The 26,715-nt window shown below is 44.8% G+C and overlaps 2 protein-coding genes across 4 annotated transcripts in view; one reads left to right on the top strand and one right to left on the bottom strand.

The window, feature by feature from the left end:
* Positions 1-23,062, top strand: part of GPRC5B (G protein-coupled receptor class C group 5 member B) — a 36,152-nt gene extending 13,090 nt beyond the window's left edge. Inside the window, exons 3-4 of one of the 2 annotated variants that reach the window (XM_027098101.1) lie at positions 4,320-4,429; positions 23,015-23,062. In XM_027098101.1, coding sequence (XP_026953902.1) covers positions 4,320-4,429; positions 23,015-23,038 — 134 coding nt within the window. In that variant the 3' untranslated portion in view covers positions 23,039-23,062. Of the gene's footprint in view, positions 1-4,319; positions 4,430-5,792; positions 7,359-23,014 lie in introns of those variants that run through there. The other variant, XM_027098100.1, reaches the window with a different exon arrangement.
* IQCK (IQ motif containing K) overlaps positions 8,960-26,715 on the bottom strand; it is a 126,804-nt gene continuing 109,048 nt past the window's right edge. The window contains exon 9 of one of the 2 annotated variants that reach the window (XM_027098104.1): positions 8,960-9,805. In XM_027098104.1, the coding sequence (XP_026953905.1) occupies positions 9,750-9,805 (56 nt within the window). In that variant the 3' untranslated portion in view covers positions 8,960-9,749. The other variant, XM_027098106.1, reaches the window with a different exon arrangement.

The raw sequence follows: 26,715 nt of genomic DNA, 5'->3' as shown, positions 1-26,715 counted from the left end.
CACACACACACACACACACACACACACACACACACACACACACACACCAGTCCCGCAGAGCAGTTCTTAACCTGTCTGCACGTTAGAATCTCTTGGGTGCCTGCCCCTCATTCTGATTAAGTCGGTTTGGGCTTAGGTATTTTAAGCTCTCCAAGTGCTTCTAAGATGTAACCAGGTTGAAACCACTGGTCTAAGTGGTCTTCTGCTATGTGCTTGCTTAAATCAACAGTATATCATGGAGGGAGGCCTTTCCAGGTCAGCGACAGCAGAGCTACAGTACTCTTTTCACGAGGCAGAGATTCCTAGGAGGTACCATCATTTATTTTTCTGATCTTAGCTGGTGAATATTCTGCTCGTTTCTGGCTTTCCGTATAAGTAACGCTGCAATGAACGTTCTTATCCATCCATGTTTGTGCCCTTGATCAGTTAACTCCTATGCATGTGTCAGAAGAGTCTGCACCTTTCACTCTTGATATATACTGCCAGATGCCACCCCACAGAAAGGTGGACTAATTTAGTCTCCCCTGAATAATTAGATGAGAGCCCCATTTCCCCAGCTCTTCACCAACCTTGGATGTTGTCAGACTTAACAGCCCAATTTTGCATCCTCCCAAATGTGTGTCTGCCAAAATTCACATGGGCATGAGGCAAAGCCAATTCCCTTGGAAGGCTCACAGGGAGAGACTAAATTGTCATCCTGGCTAGGATTGTCTTTGTTCTGGAAACACTACTTTGCTGGCTGGGGAATGCCTGGGCACCCTCCCTTGCCATGGTGAGAACAGCTGTTCTCATCTTTGGTCTGACCTCAGCCAGCTTGTATTTTAGGGAACTAGGCCCCACAAGGGGCCTTGCCCGGGAGCTACAATTGGCCCTGTTTCTCCTGTATTTTATCTACCCAGCCTTTCAGGCTCTGTACCCTTGAGAGTCCATCCCTGAAGTCGAGATGGGAAGGGCATTCCCCAGGCTGGACTGTGGCTCAGCCACTGCTCCCTTATTTCCTTCCCCCAGTGAGACCTCAGATATGTAGGACCTCGCCAGCCTGCTGTTTCTTAATGAGTATCAACAAGGTGTGAGGGGGGCTTCCCTGGTGGCGCAGTGGTTAAGAATCTGCCTGCCAACGGGTTCGAGCCCTGGTCCGGGAAGATCCCACATGCCGCGGAGCAACTAAGCCCGTGCGCCACAACTACTGAAGCCCACGCGCCTAGAGCCCGTGCTCCACAAGAGAAGCCACTGCAATGAGAAACCCGCGCACCGCAACTAGAGAAAGGCCGCGTGCAGCAACAAAGACCCAACTCAGCCAAAAATAATAATAATAATAATAAATTAATTAATTAGAAAACAAGGCATGAGGTATGTGATAGAAGATGAAAATACCCTGAAAGATATAGCACTTCAGATTACATGTTGGAAAGCGTTAACAAGGTACATTAAATGTTCACCTTTCAAAGGAGCAAGAAAGAAAAGGGTTCTTTCTTCTGTTAGGGGATTTGGCTCTCTGATCTCATTAGGCCAAGGGCTATTTAAACTCTGCCCCTTCGCTTCCAAGTGGAAGGCCCTGTGCCAGTCAGCTTTGGGGGCAGGGCAAATCTCGCCTCACTTGCAGAGTCTAAACAGGAGAAGACTGGCATTTAGCCTATGATCTTACATTCCTGTTGGGACCTCCTTATGGATGAGCCCTACTTGCCTTTCAGAGCTGACCCAGGTCAGAGTGGAGTGTTAGTTGGAAAAATCTGCTCTGAAGCAATTTAACCAAAACAACACAAAACAACAATGAACTAAGGTACTGGGGGTCAGGCTTCAGAAATGGATAGATCCAGGAAGCTCAAGTGATGACAAGATTTGGTCTCTCTCCAGCTCTTGGCTCTGTTAGAATCCTGGCAGCACATGGCTCTAGGCTTACACAGAGTCCCAGCAGAAAAGAGGAACATTTCCCAGGATGCTTGAGGAACAATCCCAGAATTAGCTCTGACTGGACCTGATTGGCCAGGCCCCAATTATATGCCCACCTCAAGGCCAGGGAAGGAGACAGTTGTAGCCAGTACTCAGGACCTAGAATGTGGGAGGGATGTTTACCAGAGGAGAACAGCAGATAACCACTACACAGAGGGATCCCTGGGCCAAGGCATCCCACAGATGGCCTGTAGAGTCTAGCCTTTGTTTTTTGAAGAGAATGGTTTAGAGCCAGATCCCCCCACCATAGCCGGCAGGGTCTCTGCATTATGAGGAAAGCTGTGCTGTTTGGTTTTCCCTCTCTTTCAAGGAGGTCTCGGCTAGGAATTGGGACTCGTGAGGGTCCATGGACTCTGTCCCCTGGTCCACTTCTCTACTTCCCAGGAAGGTCATCTTCTTGTCAGCCTGTGCATGGGAGCTGTTGAAGGCTTGGAGACGCTAAAGCAAAGAGTCTGTTTTGGAACATGCATTCCCCACCCTGCCTTGGTTCAGTCTGGGCTGAGTTGCCCCTAATGCAGGGGTCCCCAACCCCCAGGCCGCAGGCTGGTAGTGGTCCTTAGCAGTCTGTGGCCTATTAGGAACAGCAGCAGGCGAGCAAGCGAAGCTTCATCTGCCGCTCCCCATCGCTCCCCATCGCTCCCCATCGCTCCCCATCTCTCCCCATCTCTCCCCATCGCTCCCCATCTCTCCCCATCACTCCCCATCGCTCCCCAACGCTCCCTATCGCTCTTCATCCCCATCGCTCCCCATCTCTCCCCACCGCTCCCCATCGCGCCCCATCTCTCCCCATCGCTCCCCATCTCTCCCCATCGCTCCCCATCGCTCCCCATCTCTCCCCATCGCTCCCCAACGCTCGAATTACCATCTGAACCATCCCCCCACCTCCAGCCCCGCTCCAGCCCCTACCCTGCCCCCGGTCCCTGGAAAAATTGTCTTCCATGAAACCGGTCCCTAGTGCCAAAAGGTTGGGGACCGCTGCCCTAATGTCACTTCAATTCAGATTGCTGCTAAGTAGCTAAATGTGGTTAAAAACAAAGTATTTGGAGCCAGAATAGTGTGATGGTCGAGAACACAGATTCTCTCTGCTTGGGTTCAAATGCTGGTTCTTACCAGCTGTGTGACCTTAGGCAAGTTACCTAATCCCTCTGTGCCCCATGTAAAATGGCATCTCACAATTGAGGAAGACTTTTGTTTTGTTTTGATTTTTTTATAGTGCTTCTTGTTTCTGTTATTTCTTAATGGACTATTTTTTAGAGCAGTTTTAGGTACAGAAAATTTGAACAGGAAGTACAGGGAATTCCTGCCTGCCCCCTCCCCTGGTTTTCCCTATTATTAACAACTTTCATTAGTGTTACATTTGTCGCAGTGGATGAATCAATATTGATACATTATTATTAACTAAAGTCCATAATTAACATTTTAGAGGTCACTCTTTGTACAGTTCTACGGGTTTGGACAAATGCATGATGTCATGTCTCCACCATTATAGTATCACCCAGAATAGTTCCAATGCCCTAAAAATTCCCTGTGCTCCCCCCAAACCTTTGGCAATCACTAATCTTTTCACTGTCTCTATAGTTTAGCCTTTTCCAGAATGTTATAGTTGGAATCATACAGTAACTTTTTACAGCCTGGCTGCTTTCACTTAGTAATATACATTTCACGGTTCCACCACGTCTTTTTGTATCATCTGATTTTTCTTCACCAAAAAAAGGAAATTTAGATGTCTAAAAGTACACTGCAAATAAGAAACACCATTTACTCTCCTTTCAGAGGTAGAAAGTGATGACATATTTTGCTATTTTTGCTTCAGATCTCCCTTTTTTTCCTGTCTACAAATGACCCCACTCATGTGTCTGGGGCCCCTCTGTCCTCTTCCCCGTCACTTTTCCCTGAAGACGTCCGACCTCTACCATGTACTTGTGGTCCAGGGTCTCAGGGTTGCCCACCTCTGTGTGTATCCAGAAACCGTGTTGCACAGTGTGGTGTTGAACTTGTCAGGGATGGCACTCAGTAGTGAGGAGGTCTTTTGTCAGAAAACAACTTCTGAGGGATACAGGCGCTCCCGCATCACCCATGGCCCGCGGGGGCAGGGGAGGGCCGGGCGAGGCTCCACCCGGGGTCCCCTCCCTGAGAGCTGCCTGCGCCCTGGATTCTGCAAACTCCCCAACCCCACTGAGACGGGTCAGGCTCCAAGAGAGCCAGAGAACAAAGCGCCTTTGTGACTTTTGTTTTGAATCTGGCTTGTGACAAAGGGGAGGGGTGGGGGGGGTGTGCCTGGAGCGTGGTGTTGATGCAGGGGAAGAAAACAAAATTCAAAATTGTGTCTTCTTTTTTTTTTTGGTGTTGCCTTTCCTTCCCTCCCTCAGCTCTCCGAACAGGATTTCGCAATGGCAGCTTGGGAAACAGACCCAGCGCTCCATTCAGAAGTAACGTGTATCAGCCAACTGAGATGGCCGTTGTGCTCAACGGGGGGACTGTAAGTATCAGGAGGTGATGTTTGGCAGGAAGCCTAGGAGTGGTCAGTGTTGGGGGGCAGCTTTGATGGGGACACACCGCTCTGCGGAGGCCACTTACAGGGCTGCAAAGACAGCGGCTCACGTCGACACCCCTCGCGGCTAGGATGCATGCAGTGCTTCCATTTTTCTCCTTTCCTCTCGACCCCCGTTCTCCATGCACGGAACATCCACCTGTACTTAGCTGACCGTTTGTAGATTCGTTTGAAAGAGTCCCTGTTTCTTGGGGCTCTTGCACCCAGTGAATTAATTCTCTGGTTTTCATTATGCAGAAGGTGCCCCCGTCCATGCTGTCCTTCAGAAGTGACTTTTAGGAAAAGCCCAGAGTCACGAAACCCTGGCAGATTTCGCTAGCATCCAACCTAGTTGAGCTCTCTGTCCCCTGCTCCCTGCCTGCACACCGTGCCCCAGCTGCGTACTGGGTTCCAACTTCTTAAAACATTTCTGAAGAAACTGAAGTGATTATCATTTCTCTCCCGCGAACACAAAAACAGGTTTACTATCTGATGCCAAACAGACCTTCAGCAGAATTGTCACCATTTACATTTTGCCTCCGTGGACTTACATCATTTTCTTTCTCTGGCAATCTAAAAGCTCGCTCTCATTCCCACATTTAATTTCCAAACATAGCTACATGCTTCTTTCAGAAACAACACATGAGCCAGTTTACACGTGTAAATTGGATTTCCATTCTTTATATCATGTGCCAATTCCATAACTCCACCTGGACTTCTTTGTTTTTAATGTGAGTCAGGGATGGTCTCGGATCTCTGGAGGGAACTTTGGGTTTCCTGGCCTTCAGATGGGATGTGAGGCATCAGTTTGCATTGGCGTGGAATGGGCTCAAAGCAAGCAGGCTCACGGACTGCGTTTGTGAAGACCCCCAGCCATCCACTGGCCTGTTTATTGTTGGGCACTAAGAAAAGCCTAAGTTTCAAGCATTTGGCCTGTGTGTTTTAATAAATTTAGTTAGAAAATAGCCCCATCAGTCATTCTTATCATTCTGATAAACCTTCTGATCAGTCATTCTTCAGCCCCCCTGGTCTGGTCAAGGCCAGTGTGCATAAAAACACCCTGGATTTAGAAAGTGAGGTGGGGTTCTGGGTAAAGAAACATATTTGTTCAGGTTCATGATTACAGAAAAGGGCAGATGGCCTTCCCCAAAATGGAGCGTCCTACATAACACATAGTGGTTGCTGCCTTTCCTGGGAATTATTCAGCCCAGAAAAGACAAGGTAACTTATCTATGGTACGTTGTTAACAAACTGGTTTCTGACGTTGACGTTGCAAAGCACGGAGTTCTTAGTGTGTTATTCCTGTTTCCAGATCCCAACTGCTCCGCCAAGTTACGCTGGAAGACACCTCTGGTGAAAGACTTTTAAGTTCCAGAGAATAAGAATCTCTCTTACCGATTTTATTCCCTGGCTGTGTCTTTCTTGAGGGAGAAATCAGTAACAGTAGCTGAACAAGGCCGCCTCGCAGCCAGGAGATTTGGAAATCCTAGACAAGGGGATTTTGTGTAAATGTGAACACTGCTGAACTGAAAAGCTAACACCGACTGCCCTCCCCTCCCCTGCCCCCCCCACACACACCCCTACACACACACACACACACACACACACCCTAATACCAAACCAACCTCAAACCCTGCAAACTAAAGCAAAGCTAATTGCAATAGGATTAGGCTCACTCGAACATGTGGCTGAGAAGACTGTTTCATCCTCTGGGTATAGAACAGAACCAAGTTCACAGCCAGTGGGCCGGGCTGATGTTGGTTGAACATGGAGATCCCACACCATCGCCCCTCCCCAGCAAGTGCTGGACCTCAGGCAGCCTCTTGGAGATGACCGTGTCACTGAGGAGGATGAATTGTGGCTTTCCCACAGGCCTGCCTCTTGGTTTTCACATTTCTGGGGGGTCAGGAGCAGTTAAGGAGATTGTGAGTGTGATTCCGAGGCGAGGCCCAACCGAATCATGGGGAGAGCTTTAAAAGCAGTGGTGGAGGGAGCCTGCCACGTGCCAAAGAAGAAAAGGCTGTCTGGGAGTTGAAGGGACCATCACTTAGGAAGCGGCCGCCAGCCACTGTTCCTTCTCTGGGCCTCTTGCTCTGCCGTCGATGGCAGGAAGCAAGCATGCCTCCTTCTGCGGGGCAGCTTCTGGCTGGGGCAGCCGTCTCTCCCCTGATCACCTCTCCCTCTTCCCTCCTCATGAGTGTTCCTCCAGCCCTTCCCCAGTTCCATCCCCACGTCCATTTCAGAAGCTCAGATGGGACCACCAGCTCAGAGTGCACTAGCTTGGCCAGAGGCCAATGCCACCGCAGATTTCCCATGATGCTGTCACCCGGCAGGGGTGCCCCAGGGTGGAGAGGTAACGCCTGCTGCCTAGCAAGCAGTGAGTTCTTGGGTCTTCTATGCGGATGTAGTGAAAGGTCCGGGGTGGGGTGAAGCATGTGAGGGTTTCTTGCTGCTTTGGGAGGGTATGGGAGACATTTTTGTCTTGGTTTTCTGCAAGTTCCATGAAAATGGTTCTCTTCCAAGCCCATTGTTTCTGTCATGATTTCCGTCTGTCCTCAGCAAGTCATTCCTTTATTTGGCATTTCCAACATCTCGGCCATTAAAAGCCCCATGTTCTCTGCACTGTTTGGCCAGTATAATCGCTAGCAATGATTCAAAGCAAAGAGTTTTAACCTGACGGCATGGAATGTATAAATGAGGGCGGGTCCTTTTGCATATACTCTAATCACTGTATTGCTTTTTTCTATAAAACCAACCCATAAGCCTTTAACCTTTAAAGAAAATGAAAAAGGTTAGTGTTTGGGGGGAAACTGACCTCTTCATAAGCCGTTATGTCTGAGCTGAGTATGTTTTAATAAACCTTCTGATTTTTCTCGAGGCCCTAGTCTGCTGTGTCCCATCCTCTCCCTCCCCTGCCCGCATCCTTGTAGAGCACCGGGGTAGCGAGGCCAATCTGGCCACCCCTGTGTAGCCCTCCTTCAGATTAGCGCATTTCCGTGGGTTGCCAGCATGGGGAAGAGGGAGCATGGCGCCAGAATGCCGCCCCTACCTGACCTTCGGGAAGCGCCCGCCCGCCCCACCCCCGGAGCACGTGCTTGCTTCTAGAGAGAGAATCCCATCCCAGCCCTCTGTGCCAGGAGGGTCACTGGGTGGACTGGAACTTGGAGTATGGGGGCGGGGGGTGGACGGAGAGAAGCTAGGACCCGGGGTGGAGGCAGATGCATGCAGACCCAGCATTCTGAACGTCACAGAAATCTCTGAACACCTCGGTCCCATCTGGTGAAAAACGGCCGCGTTACATGTTCTCGTGCCGGGAAATGGTCGCTCACTCACACTCCCTGGAGTCCTTCAGAGCTCTCTGATCCCATCAGTGACTCAGGCTGCAAGAGCTCCCCTTGCAGAGGGGAGAGCAAACACGGTCATGTCCTCTCTAAGTTCTTGGTGGTCCAGGCGTGTCAGGTGGCGCAGCATAGATGGCTACAAGCGGAAAGGAACGTTTCACCACCGTAGAAATGGAACCGGCTTTGAGCCACAGGAAACCTCACTTAATGAGACCTTTTTCTTTCCTTTTCTTTTTAAATCTCTGATAGTTTTTGCACTTCTGGGTTTTATTTTATTTTGGCTTTGAGGTCAAGAGTGGGCTGAATGCTCTCCCAGTGAGGGTGGAGACAGGGAGTGAGGGGAGAGGGCAGAGAACTGTTCTTACAATGGCTTCACCTGAATGGTGCGAAGAGACATCTTTGCCAAGAGACTGGCAGCCAAGCTGCCCCCACGGAGTGAAGTTTAAATACAAAATTAAGTGGCACCTCTGTTTAAGGTCTGTTTATGTAAACAAGACATTGGGGGAAGATGACCTGGAAGGAGAGCCTGTGTGATCAAAACACCTAATTGTAAGCACAAATCTTTCCAGGTCCAGTTGTCAAACTCACCTTGGGACTATAAGAGCCACTCTTTCCCCTCTAAAAGAAAACGGTCATTCTGTGCTGGATTCCTCCCCTGGAGATGGAGTGGAGGGAGGGAGGCAATCGGCCCCAAGAATTGACAAACCGGGAAGTTCTGTGTGTCTCAAGGGTTGCAGATTTGGTTGTTGAAAGCTGGGGAGTCACTGTTCTAGCACAGATTCTGTCAGGGCCCACAGAATGTGGGCAAAGTGGGAGGGGTCTTCCTGGTTAGGCAAGGCTGAGTTGAATCCCGAACCGAAAGGGAGCATTGTGGCTTTTATAATCCAATGATGCAATGATTATACCAGCTTACAAGGAGTTCTCAGCAGGTGCTTTTTATTCATTGATGAAGAGCTAAGGCTCGTTTTTGATAGATAATATATATTTATTAAATGTATTAATGTGTGTTTTATAATGTACCTTTATCCTCCCCTGGCTGACTGTTGCATACTTTAAAAAAATCGTTAAAGAAATTTCAGGACAATCAATGTGTACCATAAACGACTGTATATAAATATTACAAATTTAAAAGATTGTAAAGCATGGGCAAATAGGTTTTATTTTCAAAATGCTGTTCTTAACACAAAAAATAAAGGCTTTACTATTTACTTAAGACGTGTGCTAGCTTGTCAAAACAACCCAATACAACTACTTGGCTTTCAGATCTGCCTGGAGGCTAAGTCCATGGCATTTTGAATGGGAAAATCCTGGTTAGCAGCAAACTGTGGAACAACTGAGGGTAATAAGTCAGTTTACCCATAAAATGAGGAATCTCTATAATGCTTTGGGGCCTAGACAACAAAAATTCTTCATCTTTATTGTTGTCTGCGTTTAAGTGTCTTATCTTGATGCGGTCAAAGTTAAGGGTCAGTCTCCTTGGGAAATGATCACAGGCAATAATGACTTTTTTATGAAAAGAGTACTCACTGGATAAACTTAAAACCCACTGCAGAGGTTTGGGACTTTATTTTAAATATGGATCTTTGCAAAGCTGGCCAAAACTGGGAAACTGGTAACTAGAGAAAACTTCAACATCTCTTGGAATCAGAGTTCATTGTACATTTTAGCAGTGGTTGGTATAGAAGAATACTCCTGAAGCACTGAGGAAATATATGGATGAAAGAATAATATTGGGGGATAATGCAGAAAGTTAAAACTAGTACTTTCTTATGATAAACTATTTGCACTAAAACATGTCTGCAACGAAAGATTCTTATCCGAATGCACCAAATCTAGTTGTTCAAGAAAGCACAATAGAGGAAGCATAACCTGAACATTTTCCTCAAGTGGAGTAATTGGAGCAAAGAGGGGAAAGGTATCGACAGCTGTTAAGGTTGCGGAGTCTTAGCTGTAGCCTCTTCTTCATCCTCCATTTTGCATTTTACTGCAAAGAAATGAAAGAGAAAGTCAGGGTCCATTTACAAGCCTAGACAGACTTGGCTTCTGGAAACTGCAGACTTCGATACACAGAAGTCAGTTGCTTCGAAACCCACTGAGCGACTGCGATGGTTCTGGTCCCGTGGATCTATGGGGAAGAACACAGGGCCTTTGTCCTCCACCGGCAGCACCTGAAGTTTCAAAGCCACTTCATGTAACGTTCACGGCCATTCTGAGTTCAGTTCAGAAGAAGGTCAAAAGTATGCTTTGCAGGTCGGGGGCCCTGAAGGAAGGAAGTTTTACTAAAGATGATGACAGATTCGAGGCTCTTGACTCGACCAAATCTGTCACCACTCACCCTGTTCTCCCCACACCCAAAATTAAAAGCTCAGGACAGCACTGGGGTCAGTTCGAGGCCAGAGGAGAATCTTTTCTAGTCTTTTATGGTCCGGACAAGAATGTAATCCGGGTGATTTCCTGAGTCGGCCAAACAGGAAAGTTAGCTGAACGCAGAGCACTGCACTATTTGTAAGGGTAATTGTCCCAATAGATAAAAGCCCCTTCCGCCAAATATATGGAAACCCAGTCCCCTGATGGGTGGGAGATCCATTTGGAAAGACCCTCTCTTTTTAATAAATCTTCGCTTCTAGTGTCCAAGTTAATGCCTGAAGGGTTATTCAGAGCAAGGCTGCAGGCTCTGGTCATGCTTGAAGAGCAGTGTTCGTGTAGAAAGGGTGTTGGGGGTTGGTACTGTGTAGAGCAGAGGTTTCGGTCGAGCCTGAACTCCCAGTGGCTGAGGGCACACGCTGGCCATGGACCCCATCACACGCAGCGCAGTGGACTAAACAGGCTAGCCCAGCAGTCTTCAGGCTGGCGCTACACAAAGACTTCCCAAGGGTTCTTGGTCATGGTTTATTCAAAGACAGTTTCCAAATCTTGGCTTTCTTGCGTGGACTTGCAGTTGCTCATTTCCCTTTCCTACCTCTCCCCATCCTGGCATTACCCAGGGTGTAAAAAATCCCCAGGTGCCAAACAAGGACGCAATTTGAAATGTTGGCATCCCCAGAGTCTCCTTTACTTTCTATACTTAATAAGTATCAAATTTTAGAATGTATTTAGTTGGCTTTGTGAACTAGTATTGTATTAATAACTCAAACCAGAAAAATATTTTCAATACCAGGAGCCTGTGGTCACAGGAAAATTAATTTTTTTTCAATGTGTACTATTTTTGTTCCATATATATAGAAGCTGTACAGGTAACCACAGTGAAGACCCTGTATGCCTCTAGGCCTATTGATGATGACAGTGCATGAGCGAGGATGGTCCACACCTAGGAGGTGCTCTCCCAGTATCCCGCTGGCCCATGATGTAATCTAGGATATGAATGTTTAGCAACAGGCTGGGGTGGCGGAGTTCTGATTTGTAGCGTCTGCCGGTTTCCATGTCTGATTTCAAGCTACCAGCCTGACGACATAAGACAGAGGTAGGAAGGGGCGCACACAACCAGATGGAGCAGCTCAGCACAGGGCTGTTCTAGTTCCCCACTGGGAGGTTGCAGGGAAACCCAGGCGCATGATGGTTTTCCACGTGTGGTTCGGGGACCAGCAATGTTTGCATCACTGGGAACCTATTAGAAATGCACATCCAGGCCCCCCGCCACAGACCTATAGAATCAAAAACTGGGGGTGGAGCCCAGCCATCAGTATTCTTAACAAGCCCCCCCCCGCCCCGCCCCGGTGATTCTGATGGACACTAGATAAAGTTGAGACCCACTGACTACTGGTTTTTTATGCTGGCTGCGTTTAAGAATTACCTAGGTAGCTTCTGAAACCTGTTGGTACCTGGATCTCGCCCCAGACATTCTGATGTAATTGGTCTGGGGCCCGGGCATCAGTATTTATTCAAAGCTGTGTGTTGCTAAGATTCAGGGTCAAGAATCTTTCTTGCTAAGGGTCAAGAAACCCAAACCGTGGTTGGAGTCCCTTAAGGAAACGTGAATGCAAAGACCCTCAGAGCAGTTCACAGGAGTCTCAAGGTCTCAAAACTTAAGCCATTTGAATGACATTCTCTCTGGCCTACAACTGGCAGACAGACACTTAAGGCTACTGGTAGCGTGGAAGGAAAGAGGAATTGGCTGATGGGAGGAGTTCCCAAGCCTTGGGTTTTCTTTAGTTCCTCAACCCTGCTGGAAGGAAGAATTCACCTGCATGCCTTTCCTTTGTCCAATCCTGTCATGCCTTGAGACCCTCCTCCCCACACCTAGATTTTGACCTTGCCTGGGAAAAAGCCCCTCTCTCTTTCAGATCATTATACAAAAGTCTCGAAGGAGGAGAGTAGAAAGGGATGCTGGGGACACTCCTTCAAGTTGGAGAGTCAAGACACTAACTAGAGTTGATGGACTGGAAGTAAAGGTGTTGTGAAGCCTCATGATGGAATCACCTGGAACTCTGAACACTCCTGGTGCCCAGCCCCACCCCAGCCAATCAAGTCAGAATCTCTGGAGGTGGGGACTGCCCACTGGTGCAAACACACTGGAAAACTGGCAATATTAAGTGAAACTGAGCATGTACATTCCCCACAATGCAGCGATTCCATTCCTGTATCCAGCCCCTGGAGAAGCCCTTGCACACGTTACTGGCAGACATCAGTGAGGATGTTCATGATAGCAGAAAACTGGAAACAGCCCAAAAATCCATCACCAGCTGACTGCATAAATAAATTGTGGTTTACTGGAACAGTGAGTACACAGCACTGAACCCGAACGAACCACAGCTACCCGTGTCTGCTTACCTTAGCTTACGGTATTGAAGAAAAAGATGCAAGGCACAGAATAATACATACAGTGTGACTCTATGGCTAGCAAATCTAAATGTAGAGGGTTGCATATAAAGATGAAGAGAATCTAAATAAAAGCAAGAGAACGATTATCACAAAAGTTAGGGTAAGTGGCTTCATGGTGGGAGGGGGAGCCTTAAAAGTGTTCACAGTGTTACACTTCCTTAACTGGTATGGTGGTTACCTGAGTGTTTGCTTTATAGCTATCTGTGTTTTATGGTCGCTATTATACGTTTATTTCATCTCCTCCCAAGAAAAGGTAAGAAGAAATAAAGATGGTTGTCTGTAACTTGAAACTACAAAGTCAACTAATTAAGGAACCGGAAAGAGCAATTTAACTCTTTTGGGAGGGGGGGATGGGATTTAAGTGAGCTAATTCTCATCTGTCACATCAGGAAATCAGGAGCTAGTGTCTAAACTTTTCCCTAACCCTAACCCTAACCACCCAGAGGAACAGCTCAGAGCTCAAAGTGACTACCATAGAAGAGGGTGACAGGGATGACGTTCATTCATCCTCCTGTTTTATCCTATATACCCGTAACCACGGGAACCATGTACAAGGATTACTTTGCTAAAAATTAAGAAGCAGATAACGTCTCTCCTTAGTGGTTTTTCTCCTCCAGGTCTCGGTGGAACCTTGCACAGGCAGGTTATTCAGTAGAAGGAAGGAGCAAGGGAAGAGGCAGTGGAGGGGAGCAGGCAGTGAGATGAAAGACCCCAGTTTCCACCTTAGAGACATCACTGTGGTTGGCTTCCAGCACCAACACACGGCTGCCTCCATGGCCCTACGCTGTCCTGGTACCCCTTGGCGGACTGGTGCGGAGTCAGTTACGGAAGACCTTGAGAGAGAGGAAGATCCCAGAGTGATGCACCAGCCCTCCAGCTTCAGTTAAAGGCAGCGTGACAAGAAAGGTCTTGCATACTAGTGAGACCCGCTTACGCTCTCCTCCTCTCCACTGCCCCCCACGCTCTCCTGTGTCACTCAGTGACAGAGCTGAGAACCCCAGACATGGCTAGAGAAGCTGCCTAAGACATAGGGAGGAAATTCAGGGACCACAGCGTCATCCAGCTACTCATTCAGTGTTGCCCAGATGTGGCCTCGGCACAAAGGACCAGCTGGGGCAAAAATACAGATTCCTGGGCCCTGCCTCAAACCTTGATAATCGGAATCTCGATGAGTGAGTGGGAATCAGCACCCACCACCTCTGCGCTTTGAGTGATCCTTCTGATGTGACAAGTTTGGGAAAGAGCACTGTATCACTCAGCTATCACTCAGTGCCTGTTTCCTGAGGGCCCACTTCTGAGCGGGGCCCTGCCTCCTGAGGGCCCGGGAGGGGCAAGACCCGCAAAGTGCTCAGCACTGAGTCTGATCCAGAGAAGCACACACTACATATTAGCTATTACTATTTTCAGGGCACAGTCTTTGACCTCAAGAAGCTCACAGAGGGGGAGGCAGGAAAATTAACAGGGAATTAGAGATGCTTACACACCAAAGAGAGAAGCTGCTTCAGTAAATGTGACTCCATCACACAGATGGGTCCTGGGGTTACAAAGAGACTGGCTCACACCCTCAAGTCAGACAGATAGATAGATATTGCTTAAAATATATTTTTATCCAATTAGCACCCAGTTTTTAGGATTCCGGGTAAAAAGACAACACTTCTATGGTACTTATTGGGCGCTTCGCGCATATGAAGCAGCAGTGAGGTGCGTGCTGTTATTTTCCCCGATGACCGTACAGATGAGGAGACAGGCACGCAGGTTAGGTAAGGAGCCTGGGGTCACACTGTGGGCTGTCCGGCTCCTGCATCCATGCCCTTAACCTCCACAGGGTCGCGGTCTCTCTCCCCAGGGAGATGAAGATTTCTGTAATGAAGATGCAACAAAAGGTGCTGCTCCCACATCTCTTCCCACAGAGACAGTTTAGGAACGACCAAAATGCCCAACACCTGTGGAATGAGTAGATCCCTGATAATTTATAAACTTGATAAAATAGGATGAAACCATTCAAAATGTGCTTTTGCAAAGTTTGAAGGAACAAGGAGACCTGCCAAGAGCAAACGACAGTGGAATTTACAAAATTCCTATAAATTTTGATGATGCAAATTTTAAATTGCTCCATTCCAAAAGTTAACAGTGTCTCCAAGGGGGACACTGTGGCTTCTGTCTGGTGGTGTTGAAAGCCAACAAAGCTGATGGCTCCAAAGGTAAAGTGGAAGCCAGGTTCTTTCACTCAGTCATCTCTGCCCTTGTTTTCCCTCTTGCTTTTCTGAAAAAAAAGTTTATTTTTCTTGAAAACAAGTGATTCCCATTTTATGTTTAGTGCTGAGTGAGATGTTCATAATACATCCTTTAAATGTGACTGCCCTGTAAAAAATAAAATTACACTCATAACTAAGTGGTGGCCCAGCATTTCAACTCTTAAAAAAACTAAATGTAGATAAAATGATTAAAAAGAAATGGGTGTATTTTTGTTTTCCCAAATGTCTACCGTCCACGTGCATCGCTATACCATTGGGGAAAACTTTCTAAAAGAATTACCAGAAAATATACCAGACAGGAGATAAACAGACTGTCAGGGCATCAACGTGTACACGGTGTTACTGCGGTCAGGCAGACCGCAGAGGTGGGGAGAGGCAGGGAGGAGGAGAGGTCGGGAGCTGGGGAGTCCCAGGGGAGCTGGCCTCCCAGTATCAGCAGACCCACTGTTGGGAGACCCCAGGGAAAGATCCACTCAAGGGTGAAGCTGCCTTAGTAGAGGTGACCACTGAAAAAATATTAATGAGATGTATGCTAGGAATAGTTTCTGATTGGTAGAAAAGTAATGTTTCCCCCTCAGTTTGCTTGCTCACAGAAGGGTAGACTTTGGTGTCAAGCAGACCCAGTGTTCAAATCCTGGCTCTGCCATCTGCTAGCTGGGTGACCCCAGCCCCAACCCCATTTCCTCGTTTGAACTAAGTAAAATAATCTTGACCTCACGGAGTCCTTATGAGATTAGGGAGATAATGTACCGAATGTGCCCAGTGCAGGGACTGATACGTTGTAGATATTCAACAAATGTGACTTCTTCTCCCCTGAGTGGCCTGTAGAAATACAGGCTGAAATGCAGCTAAAGAGTTCACTTAGCATCTTTTAAAACTTATAACATGTCACTCATCATCTGAAAGTTAGTTATCTTGCAAGCTCAGCTATCAAACATGGCCAAGGATTTGCAAGTAAGCAGAAGAAGCCAGTGTAGATGTTTTGGAATGTGTGCCCCAAACTCTGGTGTTTTAGTTGCAGGAGTGTCTCTGAGACCTCTCTCAGAGCTTGTGTGTCCATCCTTAAAGTGTAATTCGGGCAAGCTGAGCTACCAGATTTCCTCAGAGCATAACTGAGTTTAGAAATGAATTTATGTCCCAATGGCTGATAAGCACCTAAAAAGGTGTGCATCAAAGAAATTAAAGCCACAGTGAGACAGCCACTACACACCCACCAGGATGATTACAATGAAAAAGACTCATCATACTAAGTGTCGGTGAGGATGCAGGATAACTTAATGCTCAGGCATCGCTAGTGGGGATGGGAAACAGTGCCAACACTTTAGCAAATGATTTGGCAGGATCTTGCCAAATTAAGTATTATGTATATACTCTCAGGCCCATCAGTTCCACTCCTGGCTAATCCTCAAATGAAGTGAGTTTACATCCACCAAAAAACATATACAAGAATGTTCATAAAAACTGGATACAACCCAAGTGTCCATCAATAAGAGATATACACATTGTGATACTATTCACAGGAAAGCACACTACACATCAGTGAAAAAGGGGAAACTACTGCTGCCCTCAACAGTTTGGTTGACTCTCCCAGATGTAACAGCCAGCAAAAGAAGCCAGGCACAGAGTCCATACTCTTTCCATTTATGTGAAGTTTGAGAATAAGCAAAACTATTCTGTGGTGACCCTTCTTCATCCTGATCCAGGTGCTGGTTACGTGGTGTGTGTATACAGAGAAGTTCACTGTGCTGCACACTTAGGACTAGGGCACCCTGCTGTCTGTGAGTTTGACCTCAACAAAAAATTAAATTAAATTAAATTAAATAAATAAAATAAAATAGGAAAATGGGGAGGAAGAGAATAGGCATCAAAATCTGAGGACGTTTTCATTCAGATCCAGGGCAGAGTCTAAGGTGCCTGACAGTCCCTGAGGGCTCCACACTTGAAACAGATTAGTAACCGTATCACACTATTAAGTAGAAAATTTGCATTTACTGAATGCTAGACATTATGTTCAGGGCTTTACACAAATTTATCATCTTGTTCAATCACCCCAGCCACTCTGGGAGGTAGATGCTATCATTATTCCCATTTACCTATGAGAAAATTAAGGCTCAGAGACACTAAGCAACTTGCCCAAGGTCACAGAGCTAAATAAATGGCCCTGCCAGAACTCTAAGCCTGGTCTGAGTCCAAAATCCATGGTCTTAACCATCATGTCATACTAATGCAGAGTATGAATTGGGGTCCCTTATCACCACCCAGAATAATCCAACAGAGCTTAAAGTCAGGTTGTATACTTTCCAATTAGGAGGTAGGGGAGTGTACAATATATATTACCAAGGTTTTTTTTTTTTTTTTCTGTTTTTACTGGACTGAATTTTTAAAATAAGATTATTTTTCAATTATAAAATCTGTTCATAGTCATTATAGAAAATCTGAAGAATATAGAAAAAAAATATGAAAAAAACCCTCCACGTCCCCACTGGAAGACTATGTCATGGAAGATTTTCTTTCTAAAAAGAAAGAAATGTTGACGTGTAGAGGATAATGTCAATAGTCTGGTATGTTTACCCCCCTTTCTTAACTGTGCCAGATGTTGGGCTGTGTTATTTTGAGGAAAGTTGAGCCAACTTGGAAGCCACAAGGCACTGGGGCAGATGTGACAGTCTTGAACGTGCAGTAATTACTGTTGTTGACTTCTAAACAATGTAAACTCAGGGCGAAGTCTCCTGGAAGGCAGCATTTTAAATGGAAACATTTGGTGCTGGAAGTGACAACAATAGTTATATTAAAACAGAATCTCAACATCAAGTTTTGACCCTGGAAAGGATCTTGATTTCTGGAAAGAGAGACATTTAATAAAAGCCATGTTTTTCACAGATGAGGGAAACTGAGGCTCCAACAGGGGAAGAAATGGGGCCATTGGAGCACAGCTTAGTTGCTCAGGGCACACCTTCTGGAGCCAGGCGACTTGGCTTTTACCATCATTTACCAACTGGGTGACCTGAGCAAGTCTCTTAACCTCTTTGAAGCCTCAGCTCCCTCACCCATAAAATGGGGACAGTAAGACCTTCCTCTCAGGAGACTGCGAGTGTGAAATGAGATGGTACCCATTGCCTGGCACATGGTAGATGCTGAATAAAATTATTTCTTAATTATATAGGCAATGCAGTGGCTGTAGAAAAGCTGGAAAATATGCTTTTTTAAAACAAATTTTCTTTAAATTATGTAAGTGAGCTTACGTCATACTCATGTGTTTATACATCTATTAGTATTTTCTTTTTACATCTGAATTTACAAGGGTAGCTCCATTTCGCGTTAGCATCAAGATTGGAGGTTAAGCACAGCAGCTTAAATAGCCACCATCTAGTAGGCTGTCCTTCTAAATTCTGCGTCTTCAAAAGCCTAGGGAGTCAGGGGTGTGAATGAACACAGAAGAACCCTGTCAGCCGTGTCTTATGACTTTTTTATTTATCTCTGCATTCTCAGCTGCTGCTGCCAAGACTGAACCTTTAGAAATATCCCAGGCATTTTGAATGAACTCGGGTTATAAACAGTTCTCATCCAGTTCAGATTGGCAGAAGCCCTGTATATTGAATGCTGCCTTTAAGTGAAATGGAAACAGATCCTCCAGTTTATTTTTATATAGCTCCTCTGTGAGTGTAACAAGCTAATAATTAATTGAGAAACTATTTCAATCTGTAACTAGGGACTGGGGCAGTATTCACTCATTATCTTGGTAGTTGGTCCAGAACGCGAGGCAGACAGGGGTCCAGTCAAGAAACCCCGATGACGAAGCCAACTTTATCAAACCTTAAAAGAAGGAGATGGGAAGTAACATTCCAAGAGTTTCAACTACAGAGTTCTTTCTAATAGGAAGCCCACTGGGGTACTGAAAAGAAAATTTGAATTTTTCAAGCCCTGACATTGGTGAGAAACTTACTGACCCCCAAACAAAACTACTTTTTAGAAAGGATCACTCATATCATCTAGTCATTTTTACCCTCTAAATGTCTCCTAAACCCATCCACTTCTGTCCAGTTCCACTGCTACCAGGTCATCCGATCCATCTCCCACCTGCAGCCATGCTCATCTTTCTATAAAGCCCATCTGATGATGCCACTGCCCTGCTAAAGCCCTTTAAAGGCTCCCTGCTGCCCTCAGGATCAAGCCCAAAGTCCCCCGAGGCCACTGCTCCCTCCCAGCTCCCCGGTGCCTCACACCCTGCTCTCATCGCTCAGGCCTTCTTTCAGTCCCCCTTCCAGGCTCAGGGTCTTTGCCTCCATCCTTCCCTCATCCAAAAGCCCTCCCTGCCATTCACATCTAGTTAATTTCTAGGGGAACCTATTCAAACCCCCTGCTGAAGTCTCTCGAGGCAGCCTGAACTTCTTCAGAGCACTCGTCACAGTCTGTAATCGTGGATTCACGTGATTATTGGAATAGTGTCTGGCTTCCCCACTAGGCTTGAGTTTCGAGTAGAACAACATGTTGGCTTATGTTCTCCACTGAACCTCCAGCATCTGGCAGGTCCAGTCCTGCGCCCACAGCAGGCGCTCGATCAATCTTGGCTGAACCAACGAATGAAACCCTACTCTAGCTTCCTTTGGAAGCCCCCAGGCCTTTCTCTCTCAGACTCCAGACTGTCAAAAGGACACACATCTTTTCCAGCAATATAAAGGATTCTCCAGGTCAGTGGGGATGCCCAGACTTTAGTATCGGAGAGGCAAGTATTTGCATCCAGTCTCTAGCACTTACTACCAGCATGCCCTTGGCCTAGTCGCTAACCCTCTCAAAGCTTGTTCCCTCACCTATAAAACTGGGCTCCTTGCGGATCTTATTGCACAGGGCAATCTTGATATTTAAATACATTAACTGAGATCACATACACAAATCCGCCAGAAGAGCGCCTGGCACACAGCATATGCAACAGGTGCTTAATAAATGGCGGTCCTCGTCAGGGTTCAAACCGCTGTTTGCCTCGTTTCCTAGGCAAAATATAACAAAATATAACTTGGGGTCTGACGCCTTCCTTCTTGCCTTCCTTTGCCAGCACCTATTGTGTTTGTTGACTCAAAGACCGAAAATGACGAACGTGCCAGACACAGCCATGCTCTCTTGGAGATAATATATGTTTGAATTGAAAGATAAGTGTTTTCAATATGCAAACAATATCTTCAAGAGTTACACGAATTGGGTTAAACCCTCTCACAGCCATTGCTGGGAAACGATCCTAAGACACTGATCTTAGATACAAACAAATATTTAGGCATATGGACATTTATTTGGTGCATGATATCGAAACACTTCTCTTTGGCTGATGTGAGAAAACATTTAATGTCTACTCATTCTGACCGCAATTCCCAGGCTGATAGGAAAGACATGAACGTCACCTCACCATTTCCTCACAGGTAGACCGCTCCATTTCCGCTGCCTGTTGCAACTTTAATATAGCTAGCAACAATAACAACAACAATGATGAAAATAATAATAATCATTATAAGTACTATTTATTGAGTTCTTACAATATGTCAGGTGTTGTACAAGGTCATATATCCCTACGTTGTCTTTAACCTTCAAAACGAGTCTCTGAAGGTATTATTATCTCCAATTTTCAGATGAGAACACTGAGGCTCTGAAAGGTAAGTGACTTTTCTAAGATGCAAATGTGGGATTTGACACCTCATTTGCCTGTCCCTATTCTACTGCTCTTCAGGAAATCATCTCAAAGTTTGAATTAAAAGAGTGACGTTTTCAATATGTAAAAATATCTTCAATAGCTGCACAAATGAAATTAAATTCTCTTAGGAATGAAGGCAGCCATGGCAGCAATGTTTATAATGGTGAAACTTAGAAAGAAGTGTCCAATAAGAAAAAAATTATGTAGCTCATCATGTAAAATAAGTTTATAATATACGGGGACATGTTTACCATGTAAAGCTAGGTGAAAAAAGCAAGGATACATGAAAATAACTGCTATGAAGTATGATCTCTCCAGTGTAAACTTAAAGATAGAGATCCATTTTCAGAAAGCTTGACATGAAAGATGACAACTGGAAGTTCAAGGGACCCAGGATAGCCAAAACAGTCTTGAAAAAAGAGAACAAAGTTGGAGGACTCACACTTTCCCATTTAAAAACTTACTAAAAGCAACGGTAATTGAGACTGGGTGGTACTGGCATAAGGATAAATATATAAATCAATGGAATAGACCTGAAAATCCAGAAGTGAACACTTATTTATTAAATTTATGTATTTATTTATTACATTTATGGTCAACTGATTTTCACCAAGGGTGCCAAGACCATTCAATGGGGGAAAGAATAGTCTCTTCAACGTATGCTGCAGGACAACTGGATATCCACAGGCAAAAGAATAAAGGTGGACCCTTAACTTACACCACATACACAGAGTAACTCAGAATGGGTCAAGGACCTAAATAAAATCCCTAACACCATAAAGCTCTTGAAAAAAAGTGAGTGGAAAAAAGTGGTTTAGACATGGTCCATGGTCCAATAGATTAGACAGTGATTTCTTAGATATGACACCAAAAGCACAAGGAACAAATGAAAAAATAAAGTGGACATCAACAAAATTTAAAACTTTCATGCTTCAAAATACACCACTTTCAAGAAAGTTAACAGACAACCCATGCAACTGCAAAACATATCTCTGATTAGAGACTTGTGTCTAAAATACATTTTAAAAAATCCTTACTACTCAATAAAAGACAGACAATCCAATTTAAAAAGGCAGAGGAGGGCTTCCCTGGTGGTGCAGTGGTTGAGAGTCCGCCTGCCGATGCAAGGGACACGGGTTCGTGCCCCGGTCCAGGAAGATCCCACATGCCGTGGAGCGGCTGGGCTCGTGAGCCATGGCCGCTGAGCCTGCGCGTCCAGAGCCTGTGCTCCGCAACGGGAGAGGCCACAGCAGTGAGAGGCCCACGTACCGCAAAAAAAAAAAAAAAAAAAGGCAGAGGATCTGAGTAGACATTTCTCCAAAGAAGCTATACAAACGGCCAATAAGCACCTGATAAGATACTCAACATCATTAGGCATTAGGGAAACATAAATCAAACCACACTGAGATACCACTTAACATCCACAAAGATGGCTATAGTCCAACAGACAGATAGTAAGTGCTGGTGAGGACGTGTAAGAACTGGAACCCTCATCCACTGCTGGTGCGAATGTAAAATGGCGCAACCACTCTGAAAACAGTGTGGCAGTTCCTCAACCAACTGAACCTACAGTTACCATATAACCCAGGAATTCCGCTCCTTACTATATATACCCAAGAGAAATGAAAACGTGTCCACACAAAATATTGCACATGAATGTTCATAGTGGCATTATTCATAATAGCCAAAATGTGAAAACTCAGATGTCCATCAATCGATGAATAGATGCATAGATGTGATACATCCATACAATGGAATATTATCTGGCCATGAGTTGTATCCCCCTCAAATCCATATGTTGAAGCCTTAAATCCGCACATGTGACTGTACTGGAGATGAGGCCTTTAAGGAGGTGATTAAGTTAAATGAGGTCATAAGAGTAGAGCCCTGATCTGATAGAATGGGTACCCTTATAAGAAGAGGAGGAGATACAAGAACACTCCCTCCACAATGTGGGGACACAGCTAGAAGGCAGCTTCTGCAAACCAGGAGGAGAGCTCTCACCAGACCCAACCATGCTGGCACCTTGATCTTGGAAATCCAGACTCCAGACTGTGGGGAAAAAAATGTCTGTTGTTTAAGTCACCCAGTCTACGGTATTTTGTTATGGCAGCCGAGTAATACAAGTCATAAAAAGAAATGATGTATTAATATGTGCTACAACATGGATGAAGCTTGAAAACACTGTGCAAAGTGAAGATGCCAGTCACAAAGGCAAATCTATAGAGATTGAAAGTCCATTAGTGGTTGTCTGGGAATGGAAAGAATGGGAGTCTTGCGGGCTTATAGCTAACGGGAGTAGGGTTTCTTCTGGGGGTGATGAAGATGTGTTAAAATTGATTGTAGTAATGGTGGCAAATTCTTGGACTATACTACAAGTCACTGAATTGTATGATATATGAATTATACCTAAATAAAGATTTTTTTGTTTTTTATTTTGCAGTACGCGGGCCTCTCACTGTTGTAGTCTCTCCCGTTGCAGAGCACAGGCTCCGGACACGCAGACCCAGCAGCCATGGCCCATGGGCCCAGCTGCTCCACAGCATGTGGGATCCTCCCGGACCGGGGCACGAACCCATGTCCCCTGCATCGGCAGGCGTACTCTCAACCACCGCGCCACCAGGGAAGCCCAAAATAAAGTTATTTTTAAAAAAGAAAGATGACATTTTTACAGCAGTTATCTCTGGATGGTGAGACTTAGAATTATCTACTTTTTTGTTCAATTTTCCACAAAGGGCAAGTATTACTTTTCTAATCAGTTAAGAAGAAAGTTATTTTTAAAAATTCTGTTCAAACAAGTGCCAGCAGTATTCTCCTTTTCTACAAAGCTGATAAAGCTCACATCTCCTCAAGAGTCGAATACACACTAATGACAACTCCTCCGGGCCGGGCTTCTCAGTGTTTCATGTTCTCTCATGTACATTATCTCATGTGAGATTCACAACCTCTTTGTGCTGTAGACAAGGCAAATACCTGTTTTCTTCCCGAATGTATTTATATCCTGCTTCCTCCCTAAAAGGATTTCAGGTAATTTACAAAAAATATATAGTTAATAAAAATAGAAAAAAGAAAACCAAGTCTGAAGAGAAATGGAGAATTTAGATATGCTAACCAAGAAGAGTCAGTAAGTTGCTATAAGTGAGGTTTAAATTGAACTCTGAGCTTCCTGGCAGACTAGGCAAAAAGGAGAAGTTAGGGAAGAAGCAAACCATTTCCCCAAGGGGAGCTACATTTTTTCCTGGCACCGTTTGCTGGAAACATTTCTCATATGGGGATTTATTTTTGTAAAAAGATCTAATGGACCATGATCCAGGAATTCTATTCCTAGGTGTACACTCAAGAGATACTCTTAGATATCCACCAGGAATGCTCATAGCAGTTTTATTCATAATAACTAAAAACTGTAAACAACTCAAATATCCATCAAGAGTAGAGTGATAAACAACTGTAGTATATTCATACAAAGGAATACTATACCACCAGTGGAAAAGAACAAATTACTGATACAACCAAGATGGCTGAATCACATAACATGTGGAGTGAGCAAGCCAGATATAAAAGACTTTTATTTAAATGATGATCAAAAAACAGGTAAAACTCGTCGAGGATGATAGAAACCAAAACAGTGATTACCTGGGGGGCAGGGGTTGAGAGGTCAGGAAGATGAGGTAGGTGGGGTGGATTGATTGGGATGGGGCATGGCGGAGCCTTCAGGAATAATGGAATCTTGACCTATCTTGACCTAAAGCTGGTTGGTACATGGGGAAGATGTCTATTCAGATCCTCTGTCCATTTTTAAATGTTTGGGGGTTTTTTTGATGTTGAGTTGTATGAGTTCTTTGTATACTTTGGATATTAACCCCTTATCAGATATATCATTTGCAAATATCTTCTCCAATTCAGTAGGCGGCCTTTTCGTTTTGTTGATAGTTTTCTTCTCTGTGCAAAAGCTTTTTAGTTTGATGTGGTCCCATTTGTTTATTTTTGCTTTTATTTCCCTTGCCTGAAGAGACATATCCAAAAAAAATCGCTAAGACTGATGTCAAAGAACGTACTGCCTATGTTTTCTTCTAGGAGTTTTATGGTTCCAGGTCTTACATTTAAAAGAATAAAACTGGACTACTTTCTCACACCATATAGAAAAGTAAATTCAAAATGGATTAAAGATTTAAATGTAAGAACTGAGATTATTTCATTTTTAAAAATGCATGTGGCAACCCACTAATTGTTTTCACCATCCACAGTGGGAAAAACACTGCTCTAACATGATTCATAAATTGTACGATTTACAATAGTAATTGATCATTATTGAACCCCTACTGTCTGTGAGTATTGGACTAAATGTGTTACACGCACTGTCTCATATGGGTTTCTCTAGGATCCAGTGAGGGGAATACTTTTATAATTTCTATTGTACAGATGAAGAAATGGAAGGTCGGAGAGGTTAAGTAACTGTCTCAAGGTCACACAGCCAGTGAGAATTTATAGGTGAGCATTAGCTCAAGTCTATTTAACTCAAATAACCTTGCCTCTCAGTTGGGCTTTTAGGAGGGTGTTAATTTCATTTTAAAGTTAGAAGATGGAAGATCAGGAAGGTTAAGTGCTTTGCTCAAAGATACACAGCTAGGAAGCTTCCAATTAGGGTTTGAATATAAATCTTGGGACTCCAGGCCCAGTACTCTTGCTGCCGCTATTAGCGGCTCACTTGGACAGCTTCAAAGGTCACTCTGAAACCTCTTAAATGACAAGTCTTCAGATGCCACGAAAAGCAAATGAGGGCAACTCCAAGACACATGGTGAAAGTAGAACACATACAACAGACTCAGTCTCCTCTACCTCCCTCCTGCTCATGGGATAAAATAAAGCACTTTTTAAAAAGTCTTTCTATACACCAAAGTATTATCAGTGACAGTATGGTGGATACCCTTTTTTGATCTCTTGATACTTTTCTGTATTTTGCAAAATGAATTACTTTGATAAAGGGATGGTTTTTAAGTTATTCTAAAAGGAATCAGTCTGTCCTTCTTAACATCTAGCCTCCATAGCTCTATACCTCTAAAATTTTCCATGTCCTGGACTAATGAGAGACAAATCTGAAAATTGGCAAGAGACTTTAGCTGCTCAGATCCTAAATTTAGATCCTCACGGTGAATACCATGCATCAACAGGGTTGGACTGGCACTTATAGAGAGAAGGCGGGACAATTAGATGGGTGGGACCATTGCCCTTTAAACCAGGTTAACAGGCGTAAAGGAACATGTGCTTCACGCTCTCAGCAACTTAATCAGAGGTTGGGTCCTGATGGATTTCGCATGAAACAAAACACCAACAGATTTCTCTGGAGCTTAACTCCATAAATAACATCTGTGCATTGCGGCATCGGAAGTGGGGAAGAGGAAGGACTCCCAAGCTGCCCAGTCTGCTACTTCCTTGCTGGGTGGCCCTGGGTACATTGTTCAACCTCTCTGTGCCTCAGTTTCTTCATCTATAAAATGGAGACCATACAGTACCTACTTCAAAGGGCTGCTGAGAAGACTGAGTTCCTACTAAAGATGTGCTTGGAACATTGCTTGCTTCATAGTAAGCACACAGGAATGTGAACAGTCCTTTTTATTATTTTAGAAAAGATGGATAATATATTTCCTTTTATTTATCTGGTTGGTTGCTTGGAAACAGTTCTGTTTACCTTAGATTGACTTTGTCCATAGGGTGTTTACCAAGCTGGATAATTTGGGAAGGGTATTGTGTAACACAGATTCAGTCATTTAATCAACAAATGTTTCTTGAACATCTACCACATACATGCCGGGCACTGTGCTAGGAGTTGGGATAGAGCGGTGAATGACACAGAAAGGAAAAATCATCCAAGCTGCCACAGGAAGCTTCCATATTCTAGTGCAGTCACACAAACAATAAACAAAATAAATCATTAAAATCCTGGGCAATTCAAAAGAATTAAAAACTTAAATAATTATTAATCGGTGACTAAATACAATTAAATACATCACATAGTCAAAGACAATTTGTTAAGGAACTAACATAGCAATTACAACATAACAGATCTTCTACATGTAGCCACCGGAACAAACAGAGGACACGGGGCACCCAGCCATCCTGGAGCTGGCATTGTCCCAGATCCTCTAT

Source organism: Aethalodelphis obliquidens, unplaced genomic scaffold (assembly GCF_003676395.1).
Source record: "Aethalodelphis obliquidens isolate GAN/ISIS:26980383/991018 unplaced genomic scaffold, ASM367639v1 scaffold120, whole genome shotgun sequence".
NCBI lineage: Eukaryota > Metazoa > Chordata > Mammalia > Artiodactyla > Delphinidae > Aethalodelphis > Aethalodelphis obliquidens.
This window is presented reverse-complemented; position numbering and strand designations above follow the sequence as displayed.